General features: G+C 47.1%; 1 protein-coding gene across 2 annotated transcripts in view; it reads right to left on the bottom strand.

Moving 5' to 3' along the window:
- The window catches only part of LOC141172992 (uncharacterized), a 41415-nt gene that overhangs the window by 16604 nt on the left and 1600 nt on the right, over window positions 1-23211 (bottom strand). For both annotated transcript variants that reach the window (XM_073657606.1, XM_073657607.1), the window contains 3 exons: window positions 7882-8118; window positions 7269-7380; window positions 4803-4836 (listed from right to left, as the gene is read on the bottom strand). In XM_073657606.1, the coding sequence (XP_073513707.1) occupies window positions 4803-4836; window positions 7269-7380; window positions 7882-8118 (383 nt within the window). The remainder of the gene's footprint in view (window positions 1-4802; window positions 4837-7268; window positions 7381-7881; window positions 8119-23211) is intronic.

Raw genomic sequence — 23211 nt, 5'->3', positions numbered from 1 at the left:
GGGGTTGGCTGGATCCAGGACCTGGTGGACGCAGCACGGCTCGGGTGGTCACTAGCAGCTGGAGTGACCGAAACATCAGCAGTAAGTAAACTCCCTTAACTGCACAACCCGAGTCTGTCTTCATTGCCGGCTGCACCGCACCACCACAACCCCCATCCTCTGCACCTGACCCCCTGAGGCTTTACCCCTCCCGTTGGGGGTTATCCCACCAAGCTGCGCACCCACCATCAGCCTCAGCGGACCCTGCAGCAGCGGCGGCCACAGTGACCGCATCCCAACGGGTGGCGTAGTCGACACAAAAGAACTTTAGTAACATCTGTAAAGCTGCCACATAACACTGAGCTTGACGCCCTGGGCACGGGACCGGGTCACAGCCGCTCGGAGACTACAACCCCCCATCTGATCCGGTGCCGGGTATTCCCCTCAAAAAGGAATATGTCCCAGGGGGCGCGTCAACTTTGGCGTAGTCGGCAGGATTACGTGCCCGCAACACCCGGGTACTGCGTGCCTGAAGAAAAGTGCAAGTTTACCTCAGAAAGAAGTCTCCCGCCGGTTCCGGAGGGTCCACGCCATCGGACTCCATCACCAGTCGTTTCCCGCCGATTGTCCGCCATTTCCAACTTGTTCCCGCCATCTGCAGAGTTTCCCGCCACTGGGCGACGCTTCCCGCCAAAACCGCAGATTTCCCGCCTTGGAAGAGCAGCGGACGCCATTATGGGCGTGCCAAAGGAGGGCAAGAGGCCACCTCCCATCGTGGGCCAGGACAGAAAATGGCGCCAAAAGTGGAAACCGCCCCCACCAACAGAGACTGTGATGCTGGAGGTGTCTGTCAGCGTGAAAGAACTACCCCTGGAGCTGACAGTCACCGAGTTGCCCCGGGATCGCCCTCGAAGTGGGAGGAGACGAAAGAGAAGAGAAAAGATGGGTGTCGCTTGGAGCAGTCTGGAGCGAGCGCACCCGGAGGCAAGAGGTCTAACAAGGAGTAGCGGAGAAGCTCACCCGGAGATGGAAAGAAAGCAGAACAGCACCGGCCCGCTGGCCAGGAGTCTGCTAGAGACCGAGGAAGGAGGGCAGAGCAGCACCGGCCCGCTGGCCAGGAGCCTGCCGGAAGCCGAGCAGAGCAGCACCGACCCGATGGTCAGGAGCCTGCTAGAGTCCACAACCCCGCTAGGTCTAGCGGAGATCCTAGCGCAGCTCCCCCGAGACCGGGAGTGTGCACAAACTGCCCTGGAGGGCCTCGCACGGAGGATGGCCCGGGTACAGCGGGAGATACTGGCGGAGTGGAGCCGGGAGATGGCTCAGCACGCAGAGACCAGTCAGCGGAGCACGCTACCCTGGAAGAGGAAGCAGACCGCCTCTGAGGATGGCGCGGGAGGACCCAAGGCCGGAGACGGCGCCGAGGAGGGAGCCGAACGCATGGAGGCAGGTAAAGGGGACGCCTATACCCCAAGCCGTGACACCGCTCACCTGCCCCAGCTCCCCGTCGCAGAGCCCGAAAGTCCCCCTGCTGTGCCCGTAGCCGCCACGTCACCGCAATGGACTAGGCCCCGACCGGAAGCCGCCGCAGCGACCCCTGTGACGTCACGCGCCTCGACCCGGAGCGTGACAAAGCAGGAAATACCACCAGCCTGGTCGCAAGGCCTAGTACCCCCGGGCGCCGCATCACCAACAGCGCCCCCTACCTCCGCGGAGCCTCCGGCCTGGCCGCAAGGCCAGGTAGCCCAGGGCGCCGCCGTTCTTACGGTGCCCTTCACCTTCCAGATACCCCAGGCCTGGCCGCAAGGCCCGGGCAACCCGGGCGCTAACACCACCGCGCCCATCACAAGAGGACCCGGACGGGTCTGAAGCAACACCGTATCACTAAGAAAGAGCAGGAGGGAGCCGTCGTTGAGGACGGGAATAGAGACTGTATATAGTTGCCCGTCGGGGCACAGTGAATTGAAACTGAAACCGTAAAACTGAAACTGTTGCTGCTAAAATAGTCCCCGTTGGGACCAGTGAACTGTTACCCATTAACCCCTTCATCCTACAGGCTGAGGACTGTGAGCAGCCATTCCCTTTCCTCTAACTGGCCGAGGACTGAGAGCGGCCAACTTCCAACTTACCCTGTATATAGTTGCGCGTCCTAAAGCGCCCCCTACCGGTTTTATAGAAAACCAGATTTTCTAAGAGACTGTCGCACTTTTCCCGGACACACGGTGCACAGTGTCCGGAGGAGGAACCAGAGACAAGAGAAGTCTACGAGAATGTTTATATAAAAAGTTTTATATATATATAATGTTTATATGTTTTATATGTTCATATAAAAATTTTGTATGTTTTGGTGTTTTATGTCTTACAGCCCGAGGACGTGCTGTGATTTACCAGGGGGGAATGTAGCACCCTGAGGATTCGGCTGCTACAGGGGTATTGCACCTCAACCCAGAGGTGTGATATTCCACTCCCGGGTAAGGAAGGAGTGTGGAACTGAGCTCAGATAGACTGCATGCACTACATACATCCCATTCCAGAGGAGCAGGCCGACGGTACTCCCACTTAGAAATGTGCAGGTACAACCGAGCCTGTTCCTGGCTGGAGTGGGAGGGGGGTGGTACATCCCATGTAGTGTAGGGGCAGATAGGGGGAGCAGTCTGGGTAGTGATAGGAGCTCATTGGGTGCTGGTCACCTGAGCTCACACATAGAGGGATATATAAGGAGGGCACCAACTTAGATCAGGGTCAGACGCTGAGAACAAGTCAGTTGGAGAGGAGAGAGAAGGAAACAGCAGCCCTGGAGAGAGAGAGAGTGGAGCAGAGAAAGACCCAGAGGGGGAAGACTGAAGGGACCCAAGAACCCAAATTAGAGCACCGGGTGAGGAGTCAGCATCAGGGTACCGGAACCCAAGCTGGTGGGGGTAAAGACATTCCCCAGCCAGAGACCGGAGACCGTGGGCAGTGTCTGTCACGGTCACCCACCACATTCACCCCGAAGGCACACCACATGAAGGGTCAGGGAACCCAGGGCCAAGGGTGTCCCAAAAGAAGGCCCGAGGGAGCTGGACCTAGGTGAATCCCTGGTGGGGACGGCTGAAGAAAGGACAGAGGGAGAGCTCAGGGCCACGCTCCGGACTTGTTTGGGGGTTGGCTGGATCCAGGACCTGGTGGACGCAGCACGGCTCGGGTGGTCACTAGCAGCTGGAGTGACCGAAACATCAGCAGTAAGTAAACTCCCTTAACTGCACAACCCGAGTCTGTCTTCATTGCCGGCTGCACCGCACCACCACAACCCCCATCCTCTGCACCTGACCCCCTGAGGCTATACCCCTCCCGTTGGGGGTTATCCCACCAAGCTGCGCACCCACCATCAGCCTCAGTGGACCCTGCAGCAGCGGCGGCCACAGTGACCGCATCCCAACGGGTGGCGTAGTCGACACAAAAGAACTTTAGTAACATCTGTAAAGCTGCCACATAACACTGAGCTTGACGCCCTGGGCACGGGACCGGGTCACAGCCGCTCGGAGACTACAACCCCCCATCTGATCCGGTGCCGGGTATTCCCCTCAAAAAGGAATATGTCCCAGGGGGCGCGTCACACACAGCAACAGCGGTGCCGTCTAACACGCAGCTGCAGCAGTGAGAAAATGGTGGCGACGGGGAAAATGGCTTGGTCTTATAGGGCAAGGACATGTGACATACACTGCCAATCACACATGCCCTTGCTTGTGTGAAAAAAAGCACTTCGCTCCGTGTGTGCGCTGCTGATAGGCTGACAGATTGCACCTCCCCACTGTAAATGCGGGAAAGAGAAAAAAATCATCTCTACTGAGCAGTCTCAAAAGCCTAAATATTTTAAAAATCTAAATCTGAAAATTGTGAGGTACATTTGTTCAGTCACCCTGGGTCAATACTTTGTAGGACCAACTTTCCCTGCTGTTACTGCTGCAGTCTTTTGGGGTCTGTCTCTCCCAGCTTTGCACATCTAGATGTGACATTTTGCCCTGTCTTCTTTGCACACTCGCTCTCACTCAATGAGATTGGATGGAGATGTCTGAGAACAGCAATTTTCACGTCTTGTCACAGATTCTCAATAGGATTTCGGTCTGTACTGTGACTGCGCCGTTCACACACAGGAATATGCTCTAATTTAAACCATCCATTTTAGCTCTGGCAGAATGTTTAGAGTCGTTGTCCTGCTGGAAGGTGAACCTATGCCCCAGTCATAAGTCTTTTCCAGCCTCTAACAGGTTTTCCTCCAGGATTGCCTTGTACTTGGCAAAAGGGCCAACAAGTGCTTAGCATCTCTGGGAACTCCTTAAAGATTGTTGGAAGACCATTTCCGGTGACGACCTCTTGAAGCTCATCAAGAGAATGCCAAGAGTGTGCAAAGCAGTCATCAAAGCAAAAGGTGGCTACTTTGAAGAACCTGGAATATAAGACATATTTTCAGTTGTTTCACACTTTTTTGTTAAGTATATAATTCCACATGTGTTAATTCATAGTTTTGATGCCTTCAGTGTGAATGTACAATTTTCAAAGTCATGAAAATACAGAAAAATCTTTAAATGAGAAGGTGTGTCCAAAGTTTTGGTCTGTACTGTATGTATATAGGAAAATCTTTCCAGAAACACCTTCTATCAAGACCACTCGCCTTCAGATCAGATTAACTCTGATAGATATTTCATCATTTACTGTGTACAGTGCCCGTCAGTAGATCTATTTTCTTGTTCATAATTAGGAAATCTGGGCTTTTCATAATGTTTATTTTATTATCCAACAAGGGCAAAAGGAAATAGAAAGTCTTTATTATTCTAGCATGCACGTACCTTGCAAGTGCTTGTTGGTCTCTTGTGTTTTTTCCTATTAAAACAGAAATTATATAAGAAAAATAAGAAGAAAAATTACTAAAGTAAATGCATAGAAGCCTTTATATTGCAAAATTGTCTAAAATGTCATAACATTCATCTTTAATCAGCAAAGAAAATCATACTCAAAAAAGTATGCTTATTTACGGCATGTAGGCACCAGGTTCTCCAGAGTAAGTGACGCTCAATGTTACTGGTCTAAACTTTTGCGCTCTGTTAACGCAGTGTATCCCAATAGGGCATTAAAAAATGTGTTTTATAACACAGATAGGAAGGAGATAAAGAGTGTACAGGGGCATTAAAATATACAGCCTGGAGTCCTGATACAACTTTTAGGAGTTGTGAGAACATTAAGCTCAGAAGTTTTACTCCTCAAAGGGAGAGTATTAACACTTATTCTATAGGCCTATTGGCACCCCACAACACAATTGCTAAATGCCTAATGACTTGCTATGGCAAACTAAGGCCTAACAAAGACCCCGCTATGTACATTAAATACATGCTTTTAAGACCTCACCACTAGCAGGATCTAAAAAGGCTGCCAGTCAGAATATCACTGATAGGCTGAAATAATGCATCGCACTGCATAAGTAGTGCAGTGTATTATCAAAGATCACCATTTCAAGCACTGTTGTGGGACTGTTAAATATTGTTTGAAAAATGTTTTTAAATGTTTAACCCCTTCACGACTTTTGACATACATGTCAGTCAAAAGTCTTGTTCCTGCCCTTGATGCGGGCTCACGCGCTGAGCCTGCTTCTTTTCTTACACATCATGGCTGAATTAATCAGCCATTATGTGCATTTAAGAGCCGCAGGCAGAGCGGAGCTCTGCTCGCAGCTGTTAACATGTTAAATGCTGCTATTAATCTTTGATTGGGGAATTTATTACACTAGCCCATCAGCACACTCGTGATGTGATTCAATGGTGCCGATGGATTGCCATGAAAGCCTTAAGTCTTCTGGTGACCCCTGTTCTTGTCATGACATCCTCATGTGTAAACTACCATTTAGCTGGCGTTCATAGGAGATCATTATTTATGCTACAGATAGCAGTGTTGAAGCCCTGCTATGTAAAGAACAAGCGTTCAGATGATTGCAGCTTCAGTTCTGAGGACTATTAAATACAATAAAAAGTAAAAAAATATGAAAAAAATAAAAGAAGCAAATGTTTAAATCGCCCCCATTTTGACCCATTAAAATAAAACAATTAGAAAAAAATACACATATTTAGTTTTGCTGCATAAAAATCTGACGTGTCAAAATATAAATGAAAATATCTGTTCAGTAAACGGCGTATTGAAAAAAAGAAATCAAAATGCCAAAATTACATTTCTTTGGTCTCAATAACATTGCAATAAAATCCAATAAAAGACGATCAAAACATCATGTCTACCCGAAAATGGATCCATAAAAACGTCTGCTCAGGGTGCAAAAAATAATTCATCATATCCTGAAAAAAGAAAATGTTACAAGTCTCAGAAATTGGCAACAAAAGCAAAATTTCCAATTTTTTTTTTACCACGTAAATACAAAAAAAAAACCTTAAATGTTTAGTATCTTCGTACTCCTACTGATCAGGAGAATTATATTGACAGGTCAATTTTACCATATAGTGAAAATGGTAAATAGAAAACCCAAAAAATGATTGTGCAATTGCACTTTTTTTGCAATTTCAATGCACTTGAAACTTTTTTCCCCGCTTTCTAGTGCATCACATGATAAAATGAATGATGTCATTCAAAAGTACAACTCGTCTCACAGTAAAGCAAGCTCTCATATGGAAATTTGGACAGAAAAATAAAAAAAGTTATGGCTTTAGGAAGAAGGGGAGGAAAAAACTAAAAAACAAAAATTACCTGGCACAAACTTTCTTGTAGAAAAAAAAATATGGGTTTATGAGTCTCAGAATACGGCTCCGAAAAGTGATTTATTGAAGTGATTTATTTGTGCAAATGTCGATTAAATGAAAAAAACATACAAACTTAATACTGACATTATTGTATTGACCTGCTGATAATAACATATTGATTGCTCAAAGTGGTAAAAGATGGTTAAAAAAGTAAACAAATAGAACAGAATTGCTGTTTTTTGGTCACACACAGATAGTTATGTGAACTCTATTGTAATAGTAAAAATAACACAACTCCTATAATGAACTTATGAAGAAACAATATCAAAAAGTGAATGCCGTTTTGGGCCAGTAAAGTTCAGCAAACATCAATGTCCGGCACTCCCATATGTACTAAAATGGAGCGGCATTACTCATGATTGACCACTGCTCCAATCTCTTGAGAGCCCAGTTCTCGGGATCAATGGTGGCCTCAGTGTTGGGAACTTCCAGTGATTGGGAAGTAATCTCTTATCCATGGAAATGGGATCATTTCCAAACTTAAAAATACACATTTAAGGTGCTAATGTACGTTACCTCCAAAAAGCATACGCAAGCAATACAAGCAGTAGTAGACAGATTGCTCCAATCGTTGCTGGGAGAATAATGCATCCAGAACTGTTTATAAATGAATTGCTGGATCCTTCATCTATATGTGAGCAGATACATATACATATACAATAGATTAAATTTGTAACTATAGCATGTCAATCAAAATGTGTCTGAGATAAACCAACCAAACCACTTTCTTTTGTCATACAAAGGTCGGGGATTGTGGACCAAAACTTCACACATCTGTATCAGTATGGATTTCACAAGAATAAATATTTGCATATATCTCAACTTTTAGACTGCCTAGTAATTCATCTGTAATTCTATATGAAGTGGAACTCTAGGGTGATGCCCGTAACCAGGAAAGTTGTATATCTGCCAAAACTACTCAGCCAAAACATTATCCAGTAGAGTTTTCTCAATGTGGAATTTTATGGTTTGGAAATGTTTTACCGGCGAAAAAAATCCCTTTATTATCCCCACAAATTTTCCAACTTAATCATATTAGCAAAATGTGTTATATGATGAGTCAAAAATAACATGTTTGATTATATGTTGTTCAGGGGCAAAATGTACTAATTGGATTGAGAACTCTTACCCTTAATCCCTTCAGAGGAGGAATTCCCAACACTGTTGAGAGCAAAACATGAATATTGCCCCAAATTCTCCTCATTGTTGTATAAGGTGAGAGTCTTCCCTGTCTCATTCTGCAATATAGATCCATCCTTCATCCAGGTGTAGTGAGATACATTAGGTTGACTGCTTAGGAAGTCACACATCAATTTAGTGAAACCTTCTTCTTTTGTCATTGTGATGTGAACTCCAGTTGCTGCATCTATAGAAGGGAGGTAAATTCATAAATATCATAATCAGAGGCAGGTGCATGGTCAACGGCAGAGGGGCCCATTGGGGAGTCAGGGTGCTGCTTTCGTCATTCTGTTTTTTCCAGTGTAGGGCTTCTCCTATGAAGACGTTGAGGTCAAGAATCTCTCTGTGCTTTATACTGTTATGGTAAATATTTTATACTTTGCTTTGATTATCATTTAGACAATTTAATAATTTACTACTTTGTTAATCCCAACTTACATATCTTTTTACTTAGGTAATGCATTAAGCCATTCTTCTTTTCTTTGTGTTTGTAATAACAACTTGTGACTGGGCATCTAAGATTCCGACAAGTTTTGTACACTAACAGACACTGGTTGTGCGCCCTTACCTCCGATCGGTGCTCTGATTTGATCAAAACTGGCAAAAATGTGAAGCCTTTTGAGTTTCTCATAAAGCTTTTCCTACAGAGGGGTTTCCACTTCATTACATATTTAATTAACTATTTGCTTTTCTTGAAGTATGATCTTCCCCAGGAATCCAGGTCACAACCTCTAGCATGACAGGCAAAAATGCTGGCTCTGACAATTGATATTAGGTTAAAATATGAAGCTGAATAGTAAATTAAAATAGGCCAGATGCAAATATAATTTGATTATTGATGGTGACAGAGGAATTTTCTCTGTGTATAGTATGAAATAGATGGAATAAAGTTTTCACTAATGTTTTATATATTTTTGAGAAATCAAATGTATACAGATTAGAGAAGAGTGGATCTGGTCAGATTCAAATTTGCTAAATCAAGTGGATTTTACTAGGAAGGCCTGGTCGAATCAAGAATTCTCATCCTAGAGTGAAGATACCAGAAATTCGGTGCATGGCTGTGGAAAGAAGAGTTGCATAGGGCTGGACCATGGACAGCGAGGAGTTTAAGGGGTTATCGATAAAGTAAGTGGTGTGGTGACCCTTAGCTTTTGCACTTTTTTTTTTACTTTTACAGGTCCTCAGTAGAGATGAGCGTTGTTCTACTCGAACTGTTCGCCAATCTCAAATTCGAGCTGTTTTGGGCGGTGTTCGAGCCGGTCGGCGAACACGAATAATTTGAGAAAAATTCGGCTGTTCGAGGTTATGTTCGATAACTGTTCGTGCACCAAAATCATAACTGGATTTTTTCTCAGTAATGATGAAAATTAATGTTAATACGCAGTTTGAGTGTACAGCGGGGCGGGGGGAGGGGCAGGGGATGGATCTCTGCAGGAACAATGAAGATCTCCATTTTTTTTTCTCTTTCCCGCATTTGCAGTGGGGAGGTGCAATCTGTCAGCCTATCAGCAGCGCACACACGGAGCGAAGTGCTTTTTTTCACACAAGCAAGGGCATGTGTGATTGGCAGTGTATGTCACATGTCCTTGCCCTATAAGACCAAGCCATTTTCCCCGTCGCCACCATTTTCTCACTGCTGCAGCTGCGTGTTAGACGGCACCGCTGTTGCTGTGTGCGCTATATCTTGTTAATTTCAAGCCAATTTTCGCACAAATATACAGATAGCTTGGGAGTAGGGAATAGTTGTGATTGCAGTCCTTTTAAGGACTAGGTTACAGCATTTCCTACGACTTTTATCAGGCAGGTCTGTGCTCTTAAATAGATAGATTGTGGGAGTAAAGACTAATTGTAATTGGAGTCCTTTTCAGGACTAGGTTACATCAGTTCCTATCAGTTTTTGCCAGGCAGGTCTGTGCCAGTGCTGTGCAAGTTTTTTTCACAGCATTTGGCTGAATCTAGCAAAGCTAATCCTTTTTGGCCTATTGCAGAGTGTGTTAGTCAGTGGAGTAGCCTATCTGTGTTGCAAGATATACCACCTGTGTATAGAATACCAATTTTTTTACTGCACCTAGTGAAGTAAAATCTTTTGGGCATAGCATCATTCTATTAGTCCATCTATACTGACACCCATCAGGTTGCAAACTGAATATAATTTTTTTCTGCATCTAGCTCTGAAAAAATATTTGGGCTTCTAGCAGTGTGTGGGACTTGGTCTATTAGTCCATCTATACTGACCTCCATCAGGTTGCAAATTAAAAATAATTTTTTTCTGCATCTAGCTCTGAAAAAATATTTGGGCTTCTAGCAGTGTGTGGGACTTGGTCTATTAGTCCATCTATACTGACCTCCATCAGGTTGTAAATTAAAAATAATTTTTTTCTTCATTTTTCTCTGAAAAAAATATTTGGGCTTCTAGCAGCGTGTGGGACTTGTTCTATTAGTCCATCTATACTGACCTCCATCAGGTTGCAAATTAAAAATCATTTTTTTCTGCATCTAGCTCTGAAAAAATATTTGGGCTTCTAGCAGTGTGTGGGACTTGGTCTATTAGTCCATCTATACTGACCTCCATCAGGTTGCAAATTAAAAATAATTTTTTTCTGCATCTAGCTCTGAAAAAATATTTGGGCTTCTAGCAGTGTGTGGGACTTGGTCTATTAGTCCATCTATACTGACCTCCATCAGGTTGCAAATTGAATAAAAAAATTTTCTGCATCTAGCTCTGAAAAAATATTTGGGCTTCTAGCGGTGTGTGGGACTTGGTCTATTAGTCCAGCTATACTGACCTCCATCAGGTTGCAAATTAAAAATAATTTTTTTCTGCATCTAGCTCTGAAAAAATATTTGGGCTTCTAGCAGTGTGTGGGACTTGGTCTATTAGTCCATCTATACTGACCTCCATCAGGTTGCAAATTAAAAATAATTTTTTTCTTCATTTAGCTCTGAAAAAATATTTGGGCTTCTAGCAGTGTGTGGGACATGTTCTATTAGTCCTTCTATACTGACGTCCAGCAGGTTGCAAATTGAATATAATTTTTTTCTGCATCTAGCTCTGAAAAAATATTTGGGCTTCTAGCGGTGTGTGGGACTTGGTCTATTAGTCCATCTATACTGACCTCCATCAGGTTGCAAATTAAAAATATTTTTTTTCTGCATCTAGCTCTGAAAAAATATTTGGGCTTCTAGCAGTGTGTGGGACTTGGTCTATTAGTCCATCTATACTGACCTCCATCAGGTTGCAAATTAAAAATAATTTTTTTCTGCATCTAGCTCTGAAAAAATATTTGGGCTTCTAGCAGTGTGTGGGACTTGGTCTATTAGTCCATCTATACTGACCTCCATCAGGTTGCAAATTAAAAATAATTTTTTTCTTCATTTAGCTCTGAAAAAATATTTGGGCTTCTAGCAGTGTGTGGGACTTGTTCTATTAGTCCTTCTATACTGACCTCCAGCAGGTTGCAAATTGAATATAATTTTTTTCTGCATCTAGCTCTGAAAAAATATTTGGGCTTCTAGCGGTGTGTGGGACTTGGTCTATTAGTCCATCTATACTGACCTCCATCAGGTTGCAAATTAAAAATAATTTTTTTCTGCATCTAGCTCTGAAAAAATATTTGGGCTTCTAGCGGTGTGTGGGACTTGGTCTATTAGTCCATCTATACTGACCTCCATCAGGTTGCAAATTGAATAAAAAAATTTTCTGCATCTAGCTCTGAAAAAATATTTGGGCTTCTAGCGGTGTGTGGGACTTGGTCTATTAGTCCATCTATACTGACCTCCATCAGGTTGCAAATTAAAAATTATTTTTTTCTGCATCTAACCCAGCCAATAGTTTTGGCCTAATACCACAGTTTGGCCACTCAGCTCTGCTCGGTTACCATCCATTGTTTTTTTGTGCAAACAACTCCAGAGTTGTGAATTAGTTAACCACCAAAATGAGTGGAAAAAGGCCTGCTGCTGGTGGAAAGGGGAATAGGCGTGTTGGGAAGGGGAAAAAAGGTTGTGTCCGTGGGGTAGGTGCAGAAGAAAGACCATCTTCCAGCCAAACTAAAATGTCTACTTCTTTTAGCGGACAATGTGATAGGATCCCTTTCTTACGGCCACGCCAATCGCTACAAATTCCAGATGAGGCACAAAAACAGCAGGTGCTTCAACGGATATCAAGTGCTCCTTTAAGTGGGCTCTCCTCCACATCAACTTCAACATCACAAATACTCCAGTCCTCAAAGGTGTCACCCAAATCGCACTTGCTTCCTCACAGCTCCCAAATCTCCAGCTGCCCGTCTGAGTATGAGGTAGAACAGATGGTTGAGTCTGCAGAGCTGTTTACTCATACTATAGCCTGGGAATCAGAGGTCGACTCCAGCGCTTCTGTGAATCCAGACGAGGAAATGATCTGCACTGATGCCCAGAATCTTTATGAGTCGGATCCAGGACCAGACGCAGAAGGTTCTGACCATAATGTAGACCCTCATTCCCAAACTGTAACTCCTGTTGGTGGAGACAATGAGGAAGACGATGATAAGACTCAAATACCTGATTGGAGCGACAACTTTAGTTTTTTGTCAGGGCAGGAACAGGTTGGCTCTGAGGACGATGGGTGTGATAACGCACAGGGTGATGATGATGAGGTCGGAGATCCCACTTACTGTCAACCCACAGTCAGCCAAGAGATGAGGTCAGCAGAGGAGGTGGAGGAAGATGCTAGTGACGACGAGGTCAGGTTGCGCCTTCCTGGACAGAGACGTAGTACTGGAAGCACGTCAACAACTGCATCCTCAAACACAACTCTGCCTCTCACCACAAGTCGTGGTGGCTCTTCAGGTCGCATGGGTGCTAAGCCTTGCATAGCCTGGGCATTTTTTCAGATCGATAAAGATGACCCAACTCGTGTTATCTGTAACATTTGTCAGCAAAAGCTAAGTAGAGGCCAAAAAATACATAGTTTGAGTACTTCATGCATGAACCGGCACATGGACATGAAGCATAAGTTGCAGTGGGAAGCTCAGTGTGCTACAATGCGGTCTAGCCGGCCGGGCCAACCACCGTCTGCCATATCTTGTGCATCCGCGGCCTCTTCATCCTCTGTGACCTGGGGGGACAGCAGTCACACCTGTTTTGGGGCGCAGACCTGCCACCTCTTTACCCGCAACAGCCAGCGTGATTGGCAGGTCATCATTTTCTTTGGAGGTGGTAACACCAGCTGGTCTTGAGCGCTGTCCGACATCGATAGCACCACCTTTGGATCAAGGCAACCTAACATGTCCGCCTGCATCTTCCTCACAGACCGGCAGTTTGCCGGGGACACCCTTATCAACCCCGTCTAAGCACAATAGCCAGCCCTCGGTCCCTCAGATGTGGACAAGTAAAAGACCATTTCCTCCTAGCCATGAGAAAGCTAAGAGGTTGAATTTCACCATCTGCAAGCTCTTGGCTACAGAAATGCTGCCTTTCCGCCTGGTGGACACAGAGGATTTTCGAGACCTTATGTCCGTTGCAGTGCCCCAGTACCAGATGCCCAGTCGGCACTACTTCTCAAAGAAAGGTGTGCCTGCGCTCCACCAGCATGTCGCACACAACATCACCGCTTCTTTGAGAAACTCTGTGTGTGACAGGGTGCATTTCACCACAGACACTTGGACGAGTAGACATGGACAGGGGCGTTACATGTCGCTGACTGGGCACTGGGTAACTATGGTGACAGCAGGACAAGGGGCTGCTGTCCAAGTCTTGCCGTCCCCACGAGTTGTGCGTCAATCCTCTTTATGTCATTTTTCCTCCACTGCTTCTGCCTCCTCAACCTCCTCTCGGTCTTCCACCTGCACCCAAAGCCTGTCTGGTCATGCCACAAGCTTTCTAACTGCGCAGAAGGGATCCTGCACACCTCCTTACTATGCTGGCAGTAGGGCTCAACGTCATCAGGCGGTTTTTACATTGAAATGTCTGGGAAATGTGAGTCACACAGCTGAGGAGTTGTGGTCAGCTCTGGAGAACCAATTTCATGAATGGTTGTCTCCACTGGACCTGAAACCAGGGAAGGCCGTGTGCGACAATGCTGCAAACCTGGGTTCGGCCCTTCGCCGGGGCAATGTCACACACGTGCCTTGTATGGCTCACGTGTTGAACCTGGTTGTCCAGCAATTTTTAGCCCACTATCCCAGACTAGATGGCCTTCTGCAGAGGGCACGGTCGCTGTGTGCTCACTTCCGCCGTTCGCATCCCGCAGCTCAGCGACTTACATCTCTACAGAAGTCGTTGGGCCTGCCACTTCACCGGCTAAAATGCGATGTGCCTACCCGGTGGAATTCAACTCTGCACATGTTGCAGCGACTGTGGCAGCACCGACAAGCCCTGGTGCAATACGTTCTGACGTATAGCCTGGGCCAACGAGATTCAGAGGTGGGGCAAATCACGCTGGAGGAGTGGTCTCAGATCAGGGACCTATGCACCCTTCTGCACAGTTTTGAAATGGCGACGAAGATGTTTAGTGCTGACGATGCCATTATCAGCATGACTATTCCGGTGATTTACATGCTGGAGCACATGTTAAACAGAATTCGGAGTCAGGTGGTGGCACAAGAGGAGGTGGAGGAAGTAGAGGAGGAGGAGTTGTATGCGGAAGGGCTAACATCTGCAAGGTCCAGACGGTCGGCAGCACCAGGGCGGCAGGCATGTGAGGGTGGGGGAGATGATTTTACCAGGGCGCATGGTAGCAGCCAAACTAGTGAGGAAGGTGCAGGAGCCCAGGAAGAAGTGGAGGACGAACTGATGGAAGACTCATCAGATGAGGGAGACCTTGATCACATTTCTGTTGTGCGAGGTTGGGGGGAGAGGACAGAGGAAGGAAGCATGATTGTTACCTCGCCACCAACACAACAGGGACTTGGTGCTCCTGGATGCGCAACACACATGAGTGCCTTCTTGCTGCACTACCTGCAACATGACCCTCGAATTGTGAGAATTAGAAATAATCCTGACTACTGGGTTGCCACACTGTTAGATCCCCGGTACAAAAGTAAATTTGCAGAAATTATTCCTGCCATAGAAAGGGATGCACGCATGCAGGAGTATCAGCAGAGACTGTTGCAGAATCTTACATGTGCTTTTCCACAAAATACCAGTGGTGCACGTAGTGAATCTCACAGTTCCAACTTGCCAACCGTGGGACCGTCAAGTGTTCAGCACTCAAACCGTAACAGAACCACAGTATCTGCTGGTAACATCAATTTTGCGGAATCATTTCACCACTTTTTTAGCCCATCCTTTGCAAGGCCACAGGAGACAAGAAGTCTGACACATAGTCAACGCCTAGAGACGATGGTACAGGAGTATCTCCAAGTAAACATTGAAGCCACGACTGTGTCACTGGACCCTTGCTCTTTTTGGGCTTCCAATCTGGATAAATGGCCGGAGCTAGCCACTTACGCCTTGGAGATCTTGTCATGCCCCGCAGCCAGCATTCTGTCTGAACGTGTGTTCAGCGCTGCTGGTGGTGTGCTGACAGATAAGCGCACGCGGCTCTCCACTGATAATGTAGACAGACTCACGTTCATAAAGATGAACAAATCATGGATCCGAAACGACTTTTCTACCCCTGTGTCATCCTGGGGAGAGTAAAAGCTTGATGATTGGTTAAAATCACCCTACCAACCGTTTTAAGCTTTCAAATTACTAATCATGTTTATCTGTATCTTGACTGGAAAATAATTTGGGCTTTGTAGCAGTGTGCAGCACTGATCCTATTAGGCCATCTATAATAAGCTTCACCAGATTTAAAATTAAAAATAATTTTTAGCTGCATCTAGCCCGGAAAATAATTTTGGGGCTCCGAGATGCGCAAGACACATAAGTGCCTTCTTGCTGCACTACCTGCAGCATGACCCTCATATTGTCAGAATTCGAAGTAATCATGACTACTGGGTTGCCACACTCTTAGATCCCCCAAACTTTTCGATCAACCTTTTCATTTTAATAAAGACCAAAAAAATGGTCATTTTTGAAATTATAAGCATTAGCAGGTTGTTAGAAACTGAAATCAAACAGTTTTCAACTCAAAACTTTATTCTAGGTGATGTTACATTTTCACATAGGACCCCTTGTTCGAAAGGAGCTTCTGAACTCTCTCGTCCATTGAATTTGTCAGGTTTTGGATGGTTTCAGCTTCAATTGTTTTGCATGAGGACAGAATACCCTCCCAGAGCTGTTGCTTAGATGTGAACTGCCTCCCGCCATCATAGACACTCCTTTTAATGATGCTCCAAAGGTTCTGAATGGGGTAGAGGTCAGGGGAGCATGGGGGTCACACCATAAGTTTGTCCCCTTTTATGCCCATATCAGCCAGAGATGCAGATGTTTTATGTGCAGCATGAGATGGTGCATTATCATGCAGAAAAATGATCTTGCTGTGAAATACACGGTTCTTCTTCTTGAACCATGGCAGGAAGTGCTGTTTGAGAAAATCCACATACATTATGGAGTTCATCTTTAGCGCCTTCAGGGATCCTAAAGGGGCCGACAATCTCTCTCCCCATGATTCCAGCCCAAAACATTACTCCACCTCCTCCTTGTTGGCGCTGTAGCCGTGTTTGCGTGGGGTGTCCATCAACCAGCCATCCTCCACTCCATTCATCTGGACCATCGAGCGCTGCACGGCACTCATCCGTGAACAAAACAGTTTTGAAATCAGTCTTCATGTAATGTTTGGCCCACTGGAGCCGTTTCTGCTTGTGTGAAGTGGATAGAGGAGGTCGACAGGATGGCGTATGCACAGCTGCAAACCTCTGAAGGACCCTGCATCTTGTTGTTCGGGGGACGTTGGAGGCACAAGCAGCTTCAAAAACTTGTCTGCTGCTATGACAAGGCTTTTTTGCCGCTGCTCTTTCAACCTGACGTAATTGCCTGTAAGAAAGAGTCCTCAATTTGCCCTTATCAGCACGCACACGTGTGTACTGTGAATCAGCTACATACTTCTTGATTGCCAAGACACTTCATCCTGATCATCGCACAATGTTGATTGTAGTCATGCCTTGACCTAAACACTCCACAATTTGTTGCTTCTCAGCAGCCGACACATCCTTTTTCTTTCCCATTTTGGCAGAAAATGTAGGCTGCTTAATAATGTGAGAGAGCCTTCTTAAGTAGTCTTGCCTTTCATTGGACACACCTGCCAAACTAATTAGCACAGGTGTCTGCAATTGCTTACAGTGATATAAAAAGCCCTGACACACATCACCATCAATGAGTTTAACTGACAAACAAACAAATTCTTCCCTTATCACTCCTAAACACTTTTTGCATAATAATTTGGAACGCGGTGTACATGTGCTTCTCCACAAAACACCAGTGGTTCACGTAGTGAATCTTACAGTTCTAACTTGCCAACCGTGGTCTGTATGGAATTGTTCAATAAAGGGCCCAAAATTAAGATAACATAGATGGGAGAGATCTCTATGAATAGGAATTCCTAAGTATTTGATACCCTGTGAGGGCCAGGCAAAGGGAAAGTTGGACTGGATGGAATCCTATATGGATTTAGGGAGGGAGACATCGAGGGCCTCAGACTTCGCTGCATTGATTTTAAAATTTTACCATGTAACAAAGTGATCTATTTCAGCCATAACAGCAGGGATGGATATATGTGATTGAGTGATATATACTAGGACATCATCAGCAAATAGAGAGGACTTGTACTCGGTGCCTCCCACCTCAATCCACCTAATATTGGGGTTATGGCGAATTGATGAGAGCAGGTGCTCCGTCACTAGGATGTATAAGAGAGGGGACAGAGGACATCCCTGCCTTGTCCCATTGGTGATTGTGAAAGGTGATGAAAATGTTCTGACGCACCCCCTGGACCTTGGGACACCCGGAGCCGGACCCTTTTTGGTGGATGCTGGTGGTTGTAGTCTTCGTGGCGGCGATCCGGTTCCGTGGCTCAGGGTGGTCAAACCAGTGGCGGAACTATTTATGTGGTTTTGATGTTTAAATGTCCGACTACGCCACCCGTGGATTGCGGTCAGAATGAACCGCCGCTACAGGGCAGACCGCTAAGGCTGGTCTTGTGGGTGCAGCAGAGCGTAGCATAACTCCCCACGGGAGGAGTATAGCCTCAGGGCAGTGTATGCGGAGGATGGGGGTGATGGTGCAGGGCAGCAGCAGTAACGACACGGAGTCAGTGATGCAGTTCAGGGCCTTTACTCACAGTTCTTATTATCCATACCACGTCTGCAGGTAACGGCTGCCCACGTCGTACTGTGCTCACCAGGTGAGGGGCTCAGACAACTCCCAGATAACTTTGGAGCGCTTCACAGGACCCCCTTTGTGTGTCCTTTGTCTGGCCTTTCTTACCAACACTTCTGTCCGGCTGCCTCGGGCCTCCTCTTGGTAAACTTGGCGCCAGTTTCCCTGACCCTATGTGGTGCCTTCCTAGCGGGTGGAGCAAGGGGCTGCACCACATAAAATGTCAGAGCCTCCGGTTTCTAGCTGAGGGTCGTTTCCTGCCTCCACTAGTTCGGGGTCCGGTCTCCCCCTTTGGCCTGACCCCTCCACGCAGGTGGATTCGGGCGTGCGGTGGCGACTCGCCCGTCCGCACCCCTGGGATCCCTTCATTCCTCGTTCCTGGAGCCTTCTCCGCTCCTCTTCCTTCCTTCTCCCTCTTCCACGCCTGGGCCTCTGTTACTAGGCCCGCCTCCGGAGCAGAGCTCATGCAGAGCCCCTGCTCCCTGCCACTTCTGCTCAGACTTCTCTGCACTGAACTAAGATGGTGCCCACCTTTTATACTCCCTTCTCAATGCACCCAGGAACTGCTTCCTCCCTGCTCCTGCACTGCAGGGTTCCCCTTCCTCAGTGTTCCCTCCCCCCACTACAGCCAGGGACAGGGACTGTCGTGCCCATCTCAGGGGCATATTGGTCGCCCTGCCCCACGGCAATGTGGTGTAATGCATGCAGGTGTCGGGTCCTGATCCACACTCCATCCTTATCTGAGAGTGAGATATCACACCTCTGGGTGAGGTGCAATATGTCTGTAGCAACCGAGCCCTCGGTGCTACAGTTCCATTTATCTTCAGCCTAGGTGACGTATTGTGATACAGGGCTGTGATTTTGGCTATAAAAGGGTCCCCTAGACCCCTACCCCAAGCTTTTTAAGAGAATCATATATGGCGTGCCAGGAGACTCTATGGAATGCTTTCTCAGCATCCAACGAGAGTATCTACTTACAAATTTTTAACTGCATCTAGCCCAGGAAATACTTTGTGCCTAGTAGCAGTGTCTGCTAGTCAGCGGATTATCCCGGCTGTTAAGCAAGCTACACCACCTGTAGTTTGGACACTTAATTTTTTCAAAGGAAATGCTTCGGGACCACGGGATACTTAGTGAAGAGCATCAGGAGGCACCCCAAGGCATAGGGGCTGGGACCTGCACTAGGATGCCTTGCGGTGGACAGCCGAGCTCGATCCTTATAAAAGCTTTTTAACTGCAGCAGCTTTAGTGGACGCTACTGGAGCTGGAATTACGCGGCTGCTGGCATGAGACTTGCCCTCCAATAGATCCTTGTAAATGGATTTAAAGTGTATTCATTCAAATTAGAGGGACAATTTAAATTAAAAAGCTTAGAGCTGCCTCCACCACAGGGGGGCTCTCTCGACCCACCAGCGGACAGGCACCAGTATTGGGAGAGGGGGGCTGGCCGTCAGGGTTCACCGCGGCTCTGGCACAAACCCGGCGACACGGAGGTGGCACGGGCAGGAGCGGACTGGCCGTCTCGGCTTCTCACTTTTTGGATTTTAGAAGGGCATGACATGCCTATATCTGTGTCTCCCCCTCCTTTTACTCCTCCACCTCTTTTCTTTTCGCATGACTATATGTACTTGTCACTTTTCCATGTGTTAGTTGTGTCTTCTGAGCAGTTTGTCAGCTTTTGGACACCTTTGAAGGTGTTTTCTATGTGTTTCTATGTGTTTTTGTTTGCCTGTCATTGGTTTTAACGGTGTTCGAAGGTGTTCGACGAACAGTTCGACGAACAGTTCGGCGAACACACGGGGGTGGCTCAACACTAGTAGTCATTACAAAACCTCTACTCCTCGTCGGGCTTTGGCACAAGAATAATGGGACTCGACCATCCCCTCTTTGATTCCTCTATCACACCGAGGTCCAGCATCCTCTTCACCTCGGTTGAGATCACCTCACGGCGTGCTTCTGGAATTCTATAGGACTTAAGATTTACCCTAACATGCACTTCCATTAGCACGTCATGCTCAACCACCTCTGTTTGCTCCGGCAATTCTGAGAACAGGTCACGGTTCCGTTGCAACAGCTCTCTACACAGTTGCTTCTGGCTGGCGATAGAGTCTCTGCTATTGTGACATCCTTGACTTTGGCTTTGGGACTGGTGTCAAAACAAGGAGCCCCCAACCATGGCTTGAGCAAGTTCACCTGGTACACTTGGTGAGACTTTCTTCGGCCAGGCTGGTGGACTTTGTAGTTCACTTCGCTGAGTTTCTCTACCACCTCATATGGGCCTTATCACTTGGTCAGAAACTTGCTCTCGATGGTGGAGGTAAGCACCAGAATGCGATCCCCATCCTGGAACTGCCTCAGCCTTGCTGACCGGTTATAGACTCTTGCCTGAGCCTCTTGTGCCTGGAGGAGATGCGCCTTCACGATAGGCATGACTTTCGCCATTCTCTCCTGCATTTGGGCGACATGTTATATGATGCTCCAGTGGGGCGTAACCTCGGCTTCCCAGGTTTCCTTGGCAATATCCAGAAGCCCTCGCAGATGTTGTCTATACAGTGGTTCAAACAGGGAGAAACCAGTAGAACCTCTCTTACTGAGAAGAGCAGGAATGGTAGCAGGTAGTCCCAGTCACGGCCATCCTTCTCTATCACCTTTTTGAGCATCGCTTTTAAGATTTTATTAAAGCGCTCCACCAGGCCGTCTGTCTGTGGATGGTAAACGGAGGTTCACAGCTGGATAATTTGGAGGACTTTACACAGTTTCTTCATTACCTTGCTCATGAATGGGGTTCCTTGGTTCGTTAGTATCTCCTTCGGCAGTCCGGTCCTTGGAAATATATGGACAAGTTCCCGGGCTATGCTCCTACTCGACGAGTTCCTTAGTGGTACTAGTTCCAGTTACCGGGTTGCATAGTCCATGACCACCAGGATGTATTGGTGGTTCCATGCCAATTTATCTAGGGGCCCCACTAGGTCCATGGCAATCTTCTCAAAGGAGACTTCTATCACAGGTAATGGAACTAATGGAATATGGAATTGGGAAGAGGGGGGCAGTTACCTGGCAGGTGGGGCAGGCCCTACAATAGTTTAGGATCTCCCAGTAACACCCTGGCCAATAAAATCTTCTTAATATCCTCTCTTGAGTCTTCTCGACCCCCAGGTCTCCCCTCAGAACATGTGACTGGGCCATAACTAATACCCTCCGTTGGTAAGGCCCTGGAACTAACAACTGCTCCACTATCTCATCACCCTTTTGGTTTGGTCACCCAATATATTAACTCCACCTGAACTGCGAAGTCTGGGTACCTGGTGTCTGCCCCTGGCTCTTGAGCAACCCCATTAAAGACAGTAGCATTGTCCCATGCCCCCTTCAAGGTCAAGTCCCGAATTGAGCAAACCTAAAGTTCTCTTCCAGCACCTCTAAATCAGGGAGGTCGGCCTCCCCGGTCACAGTCTCATCCTCGGTGCTGGCAAGGACACACAATGGGAACTCATCCACTTCAGATTTCGATGAGGGTGTCTCCCTAGGGATCTGGCTTTTGTCCATGTGACTCAGTAAGGCTCCCTTCCCCCACAAGTTCCAGAACAAAGAAAAATAGCTCCCCAATATGACAGGAGGTATCAGGTCCTTGACTACTCCAACCTCGTGGGATTGGGCACCACAGTCTGTTCCTACTGTCACTCTGGCCACAGGGTAGTCCTTGGTGTCCCCATGTATGCAGCGAATGCCCACAGTCTTGGCAGAGATCAGCTGGTGGGGAAGGATGACACTGATTAGGGTCACCAGACTCCCTCAGTCCAACAGTCCAAGCACCATCACCCAATTAATTTACACTGCACATGCCTGTGGCCCCTCACCAGGTTGACCATCCACTCTATAGGCATAATAGGAACAATGCTGGCCTAGGCTGCTGTCCATTGGTTGAGGGAACATATGACACCGGGTGGCTATGTGTCCAGGATTATGACACTGCTAGCACACTACATCCCCCACAGCAGCCTTTGCCGGGCCCTCAGTGGGATTGGCATCATTTGTGACTCTAGACCCCTTATGGGGTGCGCCCGCCCCTCTTTGGATACTCCAGTACAGGGAAGTGACTATGTCCAGTTTACCAAGGGATTTTTCGACCACTTGGTACCTCTTTACCAGGCTCACAAGGTCGTCTGCGTTCCGAGGGTCACCCTGGGCAACCCAGGTCTGCACCGACCTGGGTATGGAATGGATGAACCTGTCCATCACCACACGCTCAACTATCTGGGCAGGAGAGGAAGACTGTGGCTGCAGACACTTCTGGACTAGATGTAGCAAGTCAAACATCTATGAGCGAGGAGGTTTGTCACCAGCATATGGCCAGTGGTGGACCTTTGCACTCTGACAGACATAGTCACTCCTGAGTGTGCCAAAATCTCTGGTTTTAATTTGGCTTACTCCTGTGCATCCTGTAGGACCAGGTTATACTAGGGATTTTGGGGTTCACCTGTTAAATAGGGGGCCAGTACCTCTGCCGACTGCTCCGGCGGCAGTTTTTCCCGCTCTGCTACCCTTTCGAATACAGTCAGAAATGCCTCAACTTCATCCCCTGGGGTCATCTTTTGCAACGCATGCCTTACTGCCTTCCAGATGTATAAAACACCAGCTGAACTTGGGGAAGGGGTGGTTTACCTGCTGTGGATCTCCCCTGCTAGGTAGTCCATCTGCCGTTGCTGCTGTTAAATCTGCTGAATGAGGAGTTTATTGGTCTCTTGCTGTACTTGCAGGCTCTGCTGCTGCTGCTCTTGTTGCTGGTGTAGAAGCTCTCAGTGCTGCTGCTGCAAGTTCTGTTGGCTCTGCAAGTGCTGCTGATGTTGCTGTTGTTGGCTCTGGAGCAGGTGCTGGAGGAGCTCTCCATGCTGCTGGACATCTCTGGCTGGCTGGCGTCTGGTGGCAGGACATCCACCGATCTCTGTGGCAGGTACACATGTTCCTGAATCTTGTTCGCACTCTCACACCAGCTGTGGCAAGGAAACTCGCTCGGCTGCAGTCAAAAGTAGACACAGGAATGGTT

Source organism: Phyllobates terribilis, unplaced genomic scaffold (assembly GCF_046119375.1).
Source record: "Phyllobates terribilis strain yellow unplaced genomic scaffold, ASM4611937v1 Scaffold_12__6_contigs__length_324123572, whole genome shotgun sequence".
Lineage (NCBI taxonomy): Eukaryota > Metazoa > Chordata > Amphibia > Anura > Dendrobatidae > Phyllobates > Phyllobates terribilis.
This window is presented reverse-complemented; position numbering and strand designations above follow the sequence as displayed.